This window comes from Cygnus atratus, chromosome 12 (assembly GCF_013377495.2).
Source record: "Cygnus atratus isolate AKBS03 ecotype Queensland, Australia chromosome 12, CAtr_DNAZoo_HiC_assembly, whole genome shotgun sequence".
In the NCBI taxonomy this organism is placed as follows: Eukaryota; Metazoa; Chordata; class Aves; order Anseriformes; family Anatidae; genus Cygnus; species Cygnus atratus.
The window spans coordinates 11,312,793-11,329,102 of record NC_066373.1 but is presented as its reverse complement, the minus strand read 5'-3'; the positions used below and the strand labels follow the sequence as shown (position 1 = coordinate 11,329,102).

Genomic DNA, 16,310 nt, shown 5'->3' with positions numbered 1-16,310 from the left:
TTCCCATTTCTGCAGAAGTCAGGTGTAAGTACTGAACTTGAGTTTGGGCTGGGCAGGTTGAATATATGGCTGCATGCTCCTGGGCTACCCATGTATGGTGGAGCTGGCAGGACAGGGGCCTTGCTCAGTGGGTGCTACACAACAGTCCCAAACCATGCTGTGTCCCCCGCTTTCTGCACCCCTGCAGATGCCGTGCACCCCACGCCACCTGGGCGGTGCTGCATGGAAGGGGGCACCCAGCCCACGCCAGGGCTGCACTGAGCCCTGTGGCTGCTCCCCAAGGCCTGGGGAGGGGGACGTTTTGCAGCTGCATCAGCAGCAGAGCAGCCTCCAAGGCCAGAGTGCAGATTGTATCGCTTATTTACATTTCAGGGATGTTGGGGGCTGTTTATTTCCCCTCCCTGCGGTCAGGCTGACCTGCTGGGCAGCAGGCAGCACGATGGAGGCACAGACCTTGCAACGGGTGCGAGGGGGGGGTGAAGGGGTATCCCGGGGCCCAGCGTTGCTCCCCAGCCACCCACCGCCCAGGGGGTCCCGTCCCCACAGCCCCTTCAGCCCCACGTCCCTGCCCTCCGCCGCCTCACCGCCGCCGCCGCCGGGCTGCGAGCGCTCCATGGCAACGCTTACGCACCCAGGCAGCTTCGGCGGGGCCTGCGGCCTCCTCTGGGGCCTAGCCCAGAGCCTACCCACCCCGCGCAGGCCAGACCCCGGGCTGCCCACCTGGGCTTTGCAGCTCCCTCAGCTGCTCCAGGCTTCCCAGCCGCTCACCTGCGCAGCTCCCCACACAGCCCGGCTGCAGCAGGTATCAAGGCAGCTCCCCCTCCTCCCCAGGAAGCAGCCTGGGAGCTGTGGAACTCTGGACTGTAAGGGCTGCCCTTACACTCACAGGTGCAGCTGTTTTAAAACACAACAAACATTCCTCACCCATGCTTTTGTTGCTCTTGAAGCCTGAGGGCTGTGCTGACTTTGCTTCTCCTTGCAAACATCAGTCCTGCTTTGTTGCTTTGTAAAATACCTGATGCAAAGCAGATGAGATTCACACCCAAAAGCAGCAGAGCGTGGTAGGACCAAGTCCCTGTCCTCATGTCTATCATAGTATCAACAGATCTGAGATTTCAGAAGTCATTAAAAATCAGCTAAAGCAAATGTACATGTGAGTGTGAAACCACGTGTATTCAGTACACACAGTTACTTGGCCTTTGCGTGTACCACTATGGTATCTGTTGTTACTGCTGAGTCAAAAGCAGGTACTACAAAAGCACTTGGATGCATAAAACCCCAGACTGCTGGGGATGTTACTGATGCAGGGTTGTTGCAGACACTGTTCCTGCTTGGGATCCCATCAAGGCTGTGAATTGGGTCATCATCATTCACCAGCCCTGAGCTAATCGGAAGGGCCATGCTGGAGGACGCACTTTTGGAGAGCCCTTTCTTCCCGGTCTGCTGCTGACCGGTGGTAATCTGGCTCTTGTGCAATCACAGAGGCAGCATGTTTGTGTGGGGGAGAGGATGAGCTGCTAGGAGGTGATATAAAGCTGGCAGCAGGAAGTGCAAGAAGGACCCAGCCTGCTGTGTGTAGATGAGCTTGGAGTGGTCTGACAATGGTGAGTGGGATGAGAACAGGTGAGAGCTTTGTGTTGAGGCTGCTGCAGCCATGGGTGGCTCTTTCAGGAGGGGGCTTTGCAAGCAGAGGCACCTCCTGTTTCACAGAAGCAGAGGGCAGAGCTTCCCAGGTTTGCCAGGGTTGTCATGCTGAGCTGGGAACAAGCCAGTATCTGCCAGCAGTATGGCCCTGGCAGCAGCAGGAACCAGTTTTCCACTGAAGCTCGGGGATTGTGCCATGAGAGCCATGCCCCCACAGCAGATGGGGCTCTGCATGCCCCGGGTTTTGTAGAATTGGTGCTTTGCGAACCATCCCTGCTCTGCTGCAGTGAGTGAGGAGCATGACTGGGAATAAACCTTCCTTGCACAGATTTCTGGTGGTCACAGCTGCTCAGCATAAGGCTGAGGGAATATATGATTTGCCGCCAGACCACAGTAGAGCTTTTGGCCTTACTTTGCCCTGCACTGAGGGCATGTGCAGTGAGCAGGGCAGCAGCATGTCAGAGCCACTAGCCCCAAGTGACCCATATCCATGGCTCTGATGAGACTCCAATGTCTGGGACTCATCCAGCACCATGCCATTAATTTCTCTAAAGAAACATGTTATCTGACCTAGTGGGGGAGACTGACTTTATCTGTGGCTTCATGACATAAATTTTAGTTGTGTTCAAGATTGTGTTTGTTTTTGTTTTTTAATCCCATTGTCTCTGTTGTTGTGGATATAGGTTACTGGAAAGGCAAAGATGCTTTTGCAAATCCTAACTGTTCAAATGAAAAGCTATGGCTGGAATGGGAAGAGAGAAATTCCTTTTCTCTGTTGGGAGCTTGGATTGATGCCTCAGCTGTGCGGTTTTACTCAGAGTGCCTGTTCATGCTGAAATATGGCTTCATCATTGCCAGCACATCCCTGCTGTCTGAGATCTGGTTACTCCCACCCCTTCTTTCTTGACTATCTCTTTTGGGTTCAGCTATATGCTACCTAAATTCAGGACAGTAGTTGGCCATTGCATTATCCTGGGTTGGGATGGGATTGCTGATTTTGCCCCTTGGGATAGGAAATTACTTCATACCATCGAACCTGTAGTTTTTAGAGAAAATACAGTGCAGAAATTATCATACCCATGCTTGAGGGTTGGCTCTTTCTGAATGATTGCAAACATCGCCAGTGAGCATGCTGAAAACCTTAGTTACCCAGAGCCTGCTTGTTTTTACAGGAAGGGACTGTGACATATTTGCTGCTGGTCTCTGCCCTATGCCTGGCTGGCTGTGAAGGCAACAAGAGTGAGTCTCATTGTGTACTGTTCCTGCTGGGTCACAGACAGGTAGTATGGAAAGGAGAGGTGGAAGCCTCACCTGATCTGTGTTCAGGTTCCTCATACAGGGCACTGCTGAAAGCTGCTAAAGGAGAATGAGGGAGCAATGCTCAGGAGGGCACAAACTGGCATATAAGAGCTATCAAAACAGACAGAAACTTCGGACTCTCCATCCCAGCCACATATGGTGTATAACCTATGGAGATAGGCACAGACACTGTGATGTGCCACCACTCTCCATGCTAGCTGATGCTACCTTCTGAGCTCCAGTCCAGATTATGGCCATTCTGGGGAGGTCTTCCATGCTCTTGATCACATCCTCACAGGCGAGCCAAGGCAGCAGCTTTTTCCTGAGATTTGGTGGCATGGTGGCAGTGTGCCTGCTTTTGCTCTGAGTGAGGATCTCAGCCCTCGTGAGCAGTGGGGCGAATTCGCTTTTGTGTCTCTCATAGGGCAAATGTTACAGCATTTCAGCTTGCTTGCATTGCCTTCACTGCAGGTGAGCTGGTGAGCCCTCACAGCTTGAGGGAAGGTTTTGCACTGCGTCCCAAGAGGAATTCAGACACCTGCCTGCTGAACCCATGCCAACACCAGGGGGACTGCCAGATGGTGGAGGACAGACCCATTTGCAGCTGCAAACCTGGCTTCACAGGGGCGTTGTGCCAAGGTAGGGTTGGGGGTGCTGGTGAGCTCAGTCTGCCCACAGGCAGCAAAGAGAAGCGTGCACTGGTGTTACCACTGTGGGCCCCAGGAGTACCTCCCAGCTCTTGATTTGGGTGCATCCCCCCAACTCTGCCACCATGTCCTGACTACAGTTTGATACAAGAGCCAGTCACAGGCCATTTCCTTCCTCCCCAACAGTCTTAATCCCTGTAGGAAGGAAACCTTTGCTGTCAAGAAGACGTGCTGTGGTGTAGCCCTATCAGGTCAGCAAGACATACTGAAGAGCACAGCTGCCTTGCAGCTACACGGGCTCCAGCACAGCTACAGTGCAGGCTCCTTCCAGACACTGGTCAAAATTGTGTCTTGTTCATCTGAAATAGAGGATCGCTGTTGCTGCCTGGTTACCTTGGCAGACTGCAGCAATTCTGTAGATGACTCATCTGAAGGGACCAGACCCATGACATCTGCCTGTGGTGTCTTGAGTTTGAGGACTGTGCCCATTCAGAGTATCAGCAGCTGTGGACTTGTGCAGGTGTCAGGCAACTATCAGAAAACTAGTCGTTAGCTTTTGTGCATTTCCAAAGGTTTGTCTTTTGCTTTTGCCCAGTGTTTCTGAAGACCCCTACCAGCAGCCTTCCACAAAGCTGGGGTGAGGGTTTGCTGAGCTCAGTGGGACTGTGCCATTCCATAGCTGACTTAGGGCTCCTTCAGGCCTCTTATTGCTATTGCAGATGGCTTTTTCCCCCAGATGTTGTACTAAAATTGGCCTGCGAGGAAGAGCACATGAAGATGATGGTGAGGAAGGAGGTGTTTGAACTCTTGAAAATCCCCCGGGAACTTGTGCACTTGAAGAACCAGGCATGCAAGGTTTCAGAAAGGGAAGAAGAGGGCGAGCGATTTTTTGCAGCCACTCTCACAGGTGAAAATCACACTGCCTGTGGATCAATAATTCAGGTGAGGATCCATCACAGATTCTCTGCATAGTTCTGAAGCCATGAAAGGAACAGACGTGCTGAGTGGGGACAGCAGGGGAAAGCCATGGAGACTTTTCCTTTTGTATCTGGCACTGTGAAGTTCTCTTTCCCCTTGAAAGGCTTATCTGGGGGGCTATCAGAAAGCTTTTCTACCTCCACCAAACCACTGCTGGCAGCACATCTTGTCATGTTCAGCAGAGCATGGAAGTCTCAGTGTATTCTTTAGGAGCTGATAACAGCCCTCAGCTTTCTGGCACAAACTTCTGAGCTCTGCAGTCCTGGCTGTAACTCCTTGCTACATCACTTAATTCTTTAGAAATGTACGGTACTGGTGGAATCTGTCACTAGCCAGGAGATGGGTTTGACACAGCTACTGTCCCCAGAGGCCATGGGCTGCTTTGTGCCTGGGCAGGGGCCCCACTGCACAGGGTTCCGCAGACTCCCCTGGAGAACCTGACAGGTTCTCATGGACCAGGGAGGATGCTGAAGAACCGGTGATCCATCTCTGTCTTGCACAGGAGCGCTATCACCTCTGGTCTGTGTGCTGGCTCCTGCCTCCTCTGGTGGTGGCTGCCAGTAGCCCCTGGACATGGGATTTGAAGCCTGATGGCCTTGAGCAGCTACAGCTGAGTTGCTGAGCTCTGTGTATGGACTGAGGCATGGTCTGGACACCTTGTTTCTGTGTCATTCCAGCAAAACAGCTCCCATGTGTCATACTCAAACGTCATTGAGTCAGAGCGGGAAGTACGCGGGAGTGTGATCTCCCGGAGTTTTCAACTGGAGGTGCATTTCTCCTGCGTCTATGCCTATGAGCAGGTGGTGAAGGTGCCCTTTGCTCTCACCGCTGTCAACAAGTGAGTGGTTCCTTCTCACCTTGCTGCTGACATAGTATATTCGAGCTTGTGGGAAAATAGATGCCTTTAATGAGATGATCTGCAAGAGCCCTACGGAGCCACCAGAGAGCTCTGAGAACAATATCACATCAGGGTGCCTCTCTTTCTCTGCCCAGAGAGGGCCCAAACATAGCTTTTCAAGATAATGTTTGGGCTTGGGACAGGGGCATGTAGAATCTACCTTTCTGCTATTCTCCAAAAAATAAAGTGGGCACTGGAACATGCTCACTGTGGAGGTGCAGGTTAGGAACCTCTGATAGCCTTTCTTCTAGCCCTCACTAGCCAGCATGTCTGTGGGAACCCCCTGAGCTCTGCACACACTGTGGAGCTGTCCTTGCCCCTGTCTGCACGTGGTGCAGATGGACAAGCCCAACTCTCAGCAAGGCTGTACTTGAGAGTGGGAAAATGTCCAGGGTCAGCAACCTGGAGGAACCTGTGCCAGCACTGCGGGCTTGACTTAGCTCCTGCCTTCTTGCTGTGCTCATGAGCTTTCCTCTCTTCTCAGGCTGGTGCAGTTTGTGGTCAAAGAAGGGCACTTCAATGTCAGCATGAGGCTGTACAAGACTCCCTCCTACCTCCAGCCCTATAGCCTGCCGACCACAGCTGTCCCCATCACAGACACACTCTATGCCATGCTGAAGATAGAAGGACAGCATCAGCTCCGATACTTCCTCCTGAGTGTTGAGGACTGCTGGGCCACGCCAAGCTCAGATCCCTACCAGGATGTGCGGCATGAGCTCATTGAGCAGGGGTGAGCAGTGTATCCCCTAGCACTCCCAGTCTCTGTGCCACAGGCACCATGAGCACAGTTGCCTGTCTTTGTGAGCTGCTGAGGACAGGTTGTTTGTGAGGGAGCTGTGAGCAGTGACACCATTAAGCGCTGCCCAGGCTTGATGAGCTCTCAGACTGCTCTGAATTTAGCCCCCCCCCCAACACACACACTTCTAACCCTCATCTAACTTCCTCTGCAAGATGTCCAGCATCACTCTTGGCTGGCTGGGGAGGCAAAGGGCAAGGAGGGATGCAGGCAGCCTTTGATATGCAGAAAGGTGGCTGTGGCCAAGCTAAAGTTGGTAACATGGATATCTGGGATGTAGGCCACAACCAGGCGCACTCCCACTTTGCCCAGTGGTGATGGCCCCACAGAGCCAGGTATGAAACAGCTCCTTCACTGGTGGGAGCTCCAGCCTGGGCTGGGCATGATACACAGTGCTAAGGGAACACATTCTCACAGGTACCCAGACACAAATGATGCTGTCCAGTTCTGCCTGGGGGCTGCGCCTGGTCCCTGTGTGCTCTGGTGCAAACCAGAGCTGCTGGTGTCCCAGGCCAGGATGTACTCCCTTCTTTTCTGCCTGCTGACTCATCCATCATGTCCCAGGTGTCCCCACGACGAGACTGTGACATACCTGAATGCCATAGGAGAGAGCACTACAGCCAAGTTCAGCTTCCAGATGTTTCAGTTTGTGGGGTACTCCGAGGTGTTCCTGCACTGCCGTGTCCGGCTGTGTCTCCCTGACAGTCCTGAGCCCTGTGCCAAGGTGAGCTTTCAGGGAGGGCCCTTCCCTGGGCTCACTGTTTGTGGAAAGGTTTCTGCTCTGGTTTCAGGTACCTCAGCACGATAAACGATGTCCAGTGGCAGGGTCTCACCTCAGGGCCCTGAACTGGAGTTAGAGGAGTTTGAACCCACCAAAGAGCTCCTTTCTGTCTTCTCTTCCACCTGCTGGGTATCTGCAGAAGGAGACTTTTACACTAGGACTTGGGGAGAAACAGGCTAAGGTTCTTTCAGAACCATCTCCTTTCCCATGCTCTAGGGGCTTGACGGGGCAGAGTATCAGGACAGCTCTTCCTCTTTGCCCTGTGGGTTGGACTGCTCCCCTGCCCTCTGGTCCCACCTCCCTTCTCTTGGCTTTGTTGGCAGCAATGCCCCAGACACTGGAGGAGCAAGCGGGCGCTGGCGGATGACTACAATAAGATTGTCTCCTATGGGCCCATCCACCTGCTGGCTGCTCCTTCCTTGGAAGCAGAGAGCCATCGTTCCAGGGCTGACCAACAGGACATGCAGGGTACGTATGCCACTCCTGGGAGGACAGCAGTTCAGACCCTTGCCACTGTCTAGGTAATGTCACATTATTACAAAGGGCTACTAAAATCACTGCCCTGCATAGTACTGTGGAGTTTTTCAAGTATCACATCCACACGTGGCGTGCTCCAGAAGTCATGCCAGCACAGGGGTTAGCTCTGTGTAAGTGGTTCCCATAGAATGCACAGGTCAAGCTGAGCAGAGAAGTGGGGCTGGAAGGATCTAAGAGACAGCAGGGTGTAGGTATAGCACCCCAGGTGAGGAAGGCTGGGTTTTCACAGTGGTGGACTCTGAATCAACCCAGCAAGTCAGGATCTTTCCGAGCACCAGGGTCAATCTAGGAGATCTAAGCAGCAGTCCAGGAACAGGGCTGGGGACAAACCTGCTGACAGTATGGCTTGGAGCAAGCATGAAGTCCAGGCATGATTTTAAATGGAGACCCTGGGCAGCAGGTGGGTGGAGGCCCCAGGTGAGGCTGGTGGGGGTGACCAAGTCCTGTTAGTGCCCTCAGGGATCCACAGTATCCCAGCTCTGCTGGTTCTTGCCCTTCACAGTCAATAGCCCCCTCTTCTGCTTGCCTCCTGCCCCCAAACATCCCACTGGCCTGCAGGAACCATGCCAGGAGCCATGGCCAGCTCAGGAGACCCAGACCTGTAACCAACCTTTCCTCTCTTTGGCAGAACCCAGCCTGTGGCTCCCTGGGGGCCTCATCCTGCTGTGTGCGCTTGGTGTGTTCGCTGTGGCTGCCGCAGCTGTCAGCATGAGGAGGCAGACGCTGTAGAAAATGGCTGTTTCCAAATAAACATAGCAGCAGCAGAGACTCTTGCCTGCATCTTTACAGGGGTTCTGGTGAAGGAGATTCAAATGGTGCTCAAAGGATGAGTCACATCAGAACATTTCTATTCCCTGTCATATCCCTTGGACCTTCTCACCCCCTCCTGGCCCACAGTGAAACAAGTACCCAGGAAAGCTGAGATGCAGGGGCTGCTCCAGGGTGATGAGATGAGGTGCCTCATGGGGTCTGGCTCCTGGGCGGTAGGGCATGCTGTTGGGCTCTTCAGAATCCAGCAACCCAGCTGTAGCAAGCCCTGCCTGCAGTCTTGGCCTAGAGAGCAAATAGAGCCACAAGATTTTTTTCACAGACTCTTTCTTACTCTGGGCAGATGGTTGGCTTTGGAAGGGGCAGGCACCACTGCACAGAGCAGGGGAACGTGGTGTTTCTAAAATGGTCCCGTCTATAGAGAACAAATTTCCAGAAACCTTCAGTGGAGAGGAAAAAGGTTTCTACTTTTCTCCTCCCCAGAATGAGTCACCCAGGCATGTAGGGAGATGGAGCTCTTTTCCCACCAGAACTGCACCTTGTGTAGTTCTTAGTGTCACAGATGATGTACCGTTAGCAGAGAAAGGGCTGCTCTGTGCATGCATGCATGTGTATGTGCATATACAGATCTCTCTTCCTCCTGAATGGCTGCAAATTGCTAGAAAGATTTTAGGTCACTTATACATCCCTAAAATGAAGACAATAATAAATATTGTTGACTTGTAAACATCAATGACTAAATCCATAGTGCTTAGACAGCTAGCAAAGTTTTAATGCTAAAACAGACGTGGATTGGACAAGATAACTGTTTTCTCTGAGATGATAGGTGTTTACTTGCACACAGAGATGTAATACAACATGGAGGGGACAGTGTAGCTTGGGAGCAGCCACAGCTGGCTGAGGGTATGGGGAATGCAGCACCCTAGTGCCCAATGGGCTGAAGTGTGGTGTCCTCATGGAAGTCGCTACTAGCTGCAGTGTTCTGCAGGAGACAAGCGCAGCAGATCCACTGCCTGAAGAATTCTCCCAGGTTCATTTGGAGAGGCCGTATTGTAAAGATGCCTGGTGGATAAACCTCTTTTGCTAATTCCCAGACCTGACCCTCATGGGGTCTGCAGAGTCTGGGTACAGCGGGAAAACCCACCCCTGGTCTGGTCCAGTGCCCAAGTCCATCTTCTGCTGGGAATTATGGGCAAAGATCAGCATGGCCCCATCCAGGATGAAGGTAGCCAGCTCATGGGCCACAGCAAGAGTCCCTGGGGAACATCAGAGCACTTCTGAGGCCATGAAGCCTGCAGGGACTTTGACAGAAGGGTAGTGTCGGGATTCCTTGCACCAAGGTGCTGTGTGCTGCCCAAGGCAGGCCCCTAGGAGCAAAAGGACAGCCAAAGCAAAAAGTCCTGCTAGGGTGGATCAAACCCAACGAAGGATAAACTGAGGTATGGGTGAGGGCCAGGACCACACTGGTCAGCTGGGGTGCTTGTCCTCCACAGAAAGCTGTGTCCTTCAGGCTGAAAGCTCGCGGGCAGCAAGTGTGCTCACTGGCAGGAAGTCCAGCCAGCAGCTATCCCTGTGACCCAGCCACGGTTCTGTCATTCCTCATGATGTGGGAGAGGGAGTTGGTGGTCTCCTCCATCTTTGGGTAGTAGAGGACAACCAGCCAAATGAAGATGAAGAGGCCTGCGGGGAGAGGAAGGACACTCAGCAGTGGCAGCGAGAGGGGCTCCTCTGGGTGCTTCTCCAACCTCTGCATGGCACAGCATTGGTGGTTGGGACCCGTTGTTTGGTGGGGTCACTTTGCTCCCTGCTAAAGGAAAGGGCACAATGGTGCCAGACAGTGTCGGTGCCTTGGGACCCCTGGTCAACTACTGCCAAGCTTCCTCTTGCCTCCCATGTCTTCCCAGCCCAGCCCTGGGAGCCAGCACGCTCAAGCTTCAAGCTGTCTCTGACCTTGAAGGGAGTTCAGGATGGCAGAGAGGTAGAGCATAGGTACTGAGGAGCTGCCATAGCTGAGGAATGCCAGCGCCCAGGTGGCTCCCAGCAGGCAGAAAAGCCCCACAGCCGACAGGGCCACTCTCCAGGCTTTGCAGTGCCCCTGCACCATTCCAGTGCTCCACAGGTGGCAGTTCTTCCAGGCCACCACCCCAAAGATGGCTGTGTTGAAGAGGAAGACAAGGCTGAAATAGCCACAGTTCGTGATGTAGTGGACAAGGAGGTGTTCAGAATTGATCCAGCACCTGAAATGAGACAACTGCAATGTCTCCAGCAGACCTGCTACCCCCACCTCCATGGCAGCACCCCCAAGAGCCCCCCCATGGTCTCCTCTGGAGGATGTGTTTGGAGATACCCTCATGCTAGTGTGATTCTTTCCAAGGCCAGGATGAAGCATGGGGGACAGCAGGGCAGAGGGAGAGGAAGCCCAGGGAAACTCCAGGTGGACCCAGGACATCCTTCATGTCATGGAGGCCTGTGGGCATGACTAAGGAGGCTTGGTGAGGCTGCCCAGCTGCTCCTGCCCACCCTAAGGTTCCATCTGTGGCTGTGCATTCCCAGTACTGGGTGCCTGTGGCCAGAGTGCCGTTGCACGATGGTTACCACGGCTCAGTTTTAATCAAGATTAGGAAAGAGGAAGCATTGTGCAAAGCTGAACAGGATGGACACAAAAACCACACAGCTGCACTCCCAGCAGGACAAGGTCACTGTTTCCTGTGCCAAAGGACCACCCAACCCCTGTGGGCGGTGGTGTGAGACCATGCCACGCACAGGTGGACTACAGTCTGCTGGTCCGTCGTCCGAATGCTGTATTCTCCATAGCTGCCCATGGCTCCTGCCACAACCACCACCAGAGCAGGGAAGCCTGAAGAACAAAGGAGACCATTGTGGGGTAGGCCAGGGAGGCAAGGGGGAGGTGAGGCAGCCAGCTCAGGGTCTCTACCTGTCCATCCTATCCACACATGTGCTGGCCTCCAGGAATGTAGGGAAAGGCTGAGCTCACCCAAGTGCTGTAGGCACAAGGGATGCTGCTGGGACATGATAGGGTGAGGAGCGACATCAGGGAGTGGTAGGGCTTGAGGTGTTCCCTAAACTCTCCATGGGGTCACCCACTTTGGTGCCACTCGCAGTGCCTGAGCTGGGAAGAGCAGGTTTCCAACAGGGGTGGGAAAGAAGACCCCCAGAATATCATGGGGTCATCAGGAGATGGTGCCTGTAGGAGCTGCCCTGAATCCCTTGGGCAACACCACTCACTATGCTGAGCCTGGATGGGGGCTTATTCTCTCTGTCAGTGCAAAGCCCTGTCCCCTCTGGCTGTAACCCACTGACCCCCTTGCCCTCTGGGGTGGCCCAGCAACCAGTGCTCACCCCATCCGACGAGGCACAGCTTTGCCAGGTAGTGGTGTATGTAGGTGCCAAGGACCTTGATGAAGAGAAGGTAGAGATGAGAGCCTTCCAGTGCAGTCCAGGTGAAGCAGCAGAGAAGGCAGTAGTGAGTGAGCCCCCCCAGGGCACTGCACAGCCCCGGCATGGCCCTGCTGGAGACCCCACTGTTGAGCAGGAAAGCCAGGTTGAGCAGGAGCAGGCTGCTGACCAGGTTCATGTGAAGCCCCAGGTTGGTGCGGAGGGTCTCCTCAGACCTGAATTGCTGGTAGCTGCACCTGGCAGGGAGCAGAAAAGGCCAGGGGCACAGCTGAGTGGGGCAGAGGGGGCCCACACACAATGGGGAGGGTCACAGCAGGCACTGCCAGTGTCAGGGGAGAGGAGCATCCCCTGGCCCTGGCCCCCCACCTGGGGGTCACCCCTTACCCCAGAGGGTTCATGGAGATACACCAGGCCTGGGACTGCCCATGTCCCTCCCACCCCCAAACCCAGCCGGGGTACATGGAGCCACTGGCACACCCTACCTTAAGAAAATATAGAAGGCAATGGTGAAGATGGAGAAAGCCACAGCTACCCCACAGCCAGTATTGGCCACAGCCACCAACGTCTGTGCCATGGACGTGTTCAGAGCCGGGTTCTGCCAAACACGTGCACCCTGGGTCAGATGGGTCCAAACCAGCCTAGAAAACCTAGCTACAGCTGCAAGAACCACAGGGCTGAGTGGGGTCCTGCAGCACAGGAGGAGAACTCCTGGTGAGGTGCTGCAGGACCTCACAAGCCCAGAACCCTCAGGTCTTTCCCTCAGATCTCCAGGGAGAGTGGAGGTGGGGGTAGATCTGAGGAGATGCAACCTCTCTCGAGGGATCTCAAGATGAGGGAAGGGACCCTGAGTCTCAGTGCTTCCAGAGTCAGTCCGCTTCCACCCTTTACATCCCCTACTGATATGCTCCTGCCGGAAGGGGAAGGGCATGAAGCTGGGGCCGAAGGTTGTTTTTAAGAAAGGCCTGGGCTTGCCTGGGAGCAGAAACGACTGTCTCTGCGCAGCTAGTGGTGACACTTGAGGGACCAAGTAGCTGAGGGATGGGCTGGCAGCATAGCCAGGGTAAAAGCAGGAGCTCTAGGGAATGGGGTTGTCACCAGGAGGAGGGTGAAGAAGGTGAGATGGTTGCAGGAACAGACTGTCTCCTTGTCCCCAGGCAGTGTGACACATCCTCTGGTGCTCCAGCCACCTGCCTGCCCTGCAACCAGCACAGGGCAACAGCAGTGAGCACCAGGCAAAGCATCCTCCAGCCAAGCCCTCCATCCCACCTCACAGAGACCCTCAAGCACAGGTGGGGGAGCTGCAATGCTTCTTGGTGGGAAGGAGGTAGCAGGACAGAGGCTAGGAGTGTGGCACACAGCGTGCCCATGGATTGGCTGCGATAGCGCTGTGGCACCCCTGCCCAGCAGGAAGCAGAGTACTAGGGCCATGTCCCAGCGTCAGAGCATTCCCAGCATGGACAAAGCCCTCAGCATCCCCAGCTGACTCTACATGGCAGTGGGGACCATAGCACAGTAGTGGACCCTTCACCCCCTGGCCAGAGGCTTTTGGCAGCTCTGCAGGGGTACCCAGTGCCACCTCCCGCCAACTTTCTTCCACCCCACTGCACCAGAGCCCCACTCCTGTCCCCACCAAGGCCAATACCTTTGTTGGGCTCCCAGAAGACACACAGTGGGGTGACATTCTGCAAAGAGGAGAGTGGTGTGAGCCTGTGCCTCAGTGGACAGACAGGGAGAGGGAGGGCACATCCAGCTTACAGGGGGCAGCTGCCGGTGGGCAAAGGTGAGATGCACAGGGTCCTGCAGCCCAGAGATGTCCAAATCCTCCACCATGATGCCCACCACAGTGTCATCCAAGACCTGCCCCATCTGGTTGTCCTCCTGTTTGGGGCAGCACTGGCTGAGCTGAGCTGGCAGCACGGTTCCTCACAGCCTCACGGTGCTGCCAGCAGCACATGCTGGTGGCTGGCATGGGCTGGGAATGATTGATAGCTCATACCTCAAACATGCCGAGTTGCTTGATGTTGAGGACTGTCACCACCACATGTGCTGCCTGGCTGCTCAGGGACTGGAATACCTCCCGAGGGAGACGGATTTTGCCTGCTTTTCCCTCCTCCATAGAGCTGATTGTCATGGGGCCCTGCAGCAAGGAACAGTGGTATGGGGGTCTCTTGCAGGCAGCGTCCCACCTGGCCACATCGCCTCTCTCAGGGCCCACCAGCCTTGCTCCAGGCACAAACTCAGCCCTGCTCAGGTGGGTTTTACTGAGCAAAATTGTCAGGAGCCCGAGGGCAGAGCCTTCTTACCAGTGCCCAACAGCCAAGGGGCAGACCTGAGGACAGACCCCAGGGGGAGTCCCAGCCTGCCGTCACCCTGTGGGACGTGGTCACCTGGCATGTCTAGGCCATGCGAGTGCCTTGGGACAGGCAGGAGGCATGCGATCTGACATTTTCCTCTGGACCACTTGCCCGCTACTGCGCCAGCTCCCTGGGGAGTGACGGCCAAAGAGGCAGGGCTCTTCCACAGTGCACCCAGCTAGCCCAGCTCGGCACGGGATGCTGGAGCTGCTGCAGGTCCAGGAAGCAACTGCAAGTGTGGGGTGAAAGAAATGCGCCAAGGCCCAGCTGTCAGTGTGGGACCCCAGATGGCAGCGGTCACTGCTCACCTGAGCTGGGGAGAAGGAGAGGAGGAGGTCGTGGGCCAGGCCTCTGCTGACGTTCAGGTGCAGTGCCTGCAGCCTGTCTGTGCCGCTCAGTGCCGGCCCTGCCATCTGCACCAACCTGAGGGGCAGGCAGTGCTGTGAGGCACCAGGGCACAGTGGGGCACTGCCCCGAGCAGCTCCGGGGCCCTGCAGTGCCCCGCCACTACCTGAGCCAGCGTGCCTGCAGGCAGCGGCAGGCAGGGCCGGTGGAGCGGCGCAGCTCTGCGCAGTGACGGGGCAGGTCCAGGGGCAGGCCGGGGGCCTCGTTCCTCTCCTCTGGCTCCACCGTGATGTTGCAGCATTCTTCGATCCTGTCCCCCCGCTGCAGTGCTGCAGGAGGGGGTGGTGAGGCCCCAGCAGCAGCAGCATGGGGGCGGTCGGGGCCAGGTGGGCTGGGGTCTCACCGTCACAGCTGTCCTGGCCTCCCGCGGCGTCTGGGGAGCAAAACCCAGCGTCAGCCCCCCACCCCACACTTGGCCCGCGGGGGAGATGGGTGCCAGTCTGAAATGAGCACACTCAGAGTCTCCCTGGCTGCCCTCTCTTGTGCTACTAAAGGCATGCCAGGCTTCAAAATGTGACAACAAATGTGGGAGCTGGTAACTGCAAAGGCAACGCATCTGCCTTGATGTGCCAGTACAGCCACCCGCCCCGGGAGCCTCACAGGAGAGATCCCAGGCGGCGGGCACTATTCTAGAAGCCAGGACCCATCCAGATCAGCACAACACCCCACCCAGAAGCCCTGTCTGTGGCACAGGGCTCAGCCCTGTTGCTATAAGGCAGAGAGGAGGCTGTAGGGGAAAACCCCTCACCCTCCACTTTCCTTTCCCAGCTCTTCACATTCCAGGACTAACTCTATCTTGGACTGTCCACACTTCATTCATTGCGTCTGGGGTGAAACACCACCGTGGTCTCTGGGCCACAGCTTTCCCACAGGTGGACCCTGTCCACCCCTCCCCCCTGCCCACTACTCACCAGAAAGCAGCAGGAACAGTAGGACTGTGTCCAGGAGCATGTGCTTCATGCTGCTTTGCAGGTATCCCAGCCACCCCAGGGCTGCTCTGCTCCTGTCCCAAGGCACTGCTCTTCCACAGGCTCCCCCAGGGCTTACAGCTTCTCCTGAGGCAACAGCCACGTACTCATTTCCTTTCTGCAATCCCCTTGCTTCTTTCTGTGGGTTGGCCAGTAACCTCCCACGTCAAGCTCACTGAAATAGTGCTAACGGTTAGAGCTGTTTCGCCTCCCCAGTGGACTCCAGGCTCTATTTTTCTTTCCCTTCTCACCCTATCCTGCCCAACCCCATTGTGCTGATGACCCCTCAGCCCAGAATGGTGAGTGATGTGTTGGGGCATCCCCGCTGCCAGCCAAGCCCAGGGCTCCTGTGCCACCCATGGGCACGATGCTCACATGCCTAAGCCCAGGTGCACCCGAGCTTGCAGGTAGGAACAAGAGTGACACAGGGGACATAAGCAAAAGTCCAGGTCCACATCCATGTGGCCCTCCTACTGCTTAGCCGATGGTCACCGCAGTGCCTTGATACCGTTGCTCAGCTGGCCATGGTGGTTCCTCTCCCCAGCACTGCTCTATGCAAAGAAGAGCTTGGGCACAACACTGAGCATTGACCTGAGCTGCCAGGGCTGCACAGCAAAGGGAAACCTGCCCACAACCCAGCAGAGAAACACCTTCCTTTTTGCTGCATGGTGACAGCCACCAGAGAGTGCAAACACTTCCCAAGCCCTGAGACCTGCTGCTGTCACCCTAAAGCCAACAGCACCAGGCTCCTGGTGCTCTGCTGGTTAACACTGTTATTGGTCTCTGCTCAGCAGGATGGTGTGGGCTGTGCTGGTGTG

At 55.5% G+C, this 16,310-nt stretch overlaps 2 protein-coding genes across 5 annotated transcripts; one reads left to right on the top strand and one right to left on the bottom strand.

Moving 5' to 3' along the window:
• Window positions 1–1,495: 1,495 nt before the first annotated feature.
• LOC118246411 (uromodulin-like) lies at window positions 1,496–8,348 on the top strand. 4 transcript variants are annotated; one of them, XM_035543475.2, is made up of 9 exons: window positions 1,496–1,604; window positions 2,817–2,883; window positions 3,415–3,582; window positions 4,327–4,532; window positions 5,246–5,406; window positions 5,951–6,196; window positions 6,827–6,986; window positions 7,367–7,511; window positions 8,209–8,348. In XM_035543475.2, the coding sequence occupies exons 1-9, from the start codon at window positions 1,602–1,604 to the stop codon at window positions 8,307–8,309; spliced, it is 1,257 nt and encodes a 418-aa protein (XP_035399368.1). In that variant the 5' UTR covers window positions 1,496–1,601; the 3' UTR covers window positions 8,310–8,348. The 4 variants fall into 4 exon arrangements, with proteins under 4 accessions (XP_035399368.1, XP_035399370.1, XP_050569154.1 ...); XM_035543476.2 differs by having other exon boundaries at window positions 1,564–1,623; window positions 4,310–4,532; XM_035543477.2 differs by lacking the exon at window positions 6,827–6,986.
• Window positions 8,349–9,253: 905 nt separating this feature from the next.
• Window positions 9,254–15,603, bottom strand: LOC118246499 (adhesion G protein-coupled receptor G3). The gene is given in 13 exon segments (XM_035543635.1): window positions 9,254–10,028; window positions 10,299–10,585; window positions 11,112–11,205; window positions 11,709–12,001; window positions 12,248–12,360; window positions 12,861–12,961; window positions 13,408–13,447; window positions 13,521–13,643; window positions 13,762–13,902; window positions 14,428–14,542; window positions 14,631–14,793; window positions 14,868–14,897; window positions 15,510–15,603. Coding segments are annotated over 13 exon segments (1,710 nt in total). The 3' UTR covers window positions 9,254–9,912.
• Window positions 15,604–16,310: the final 707 nt, after the last annotated feature.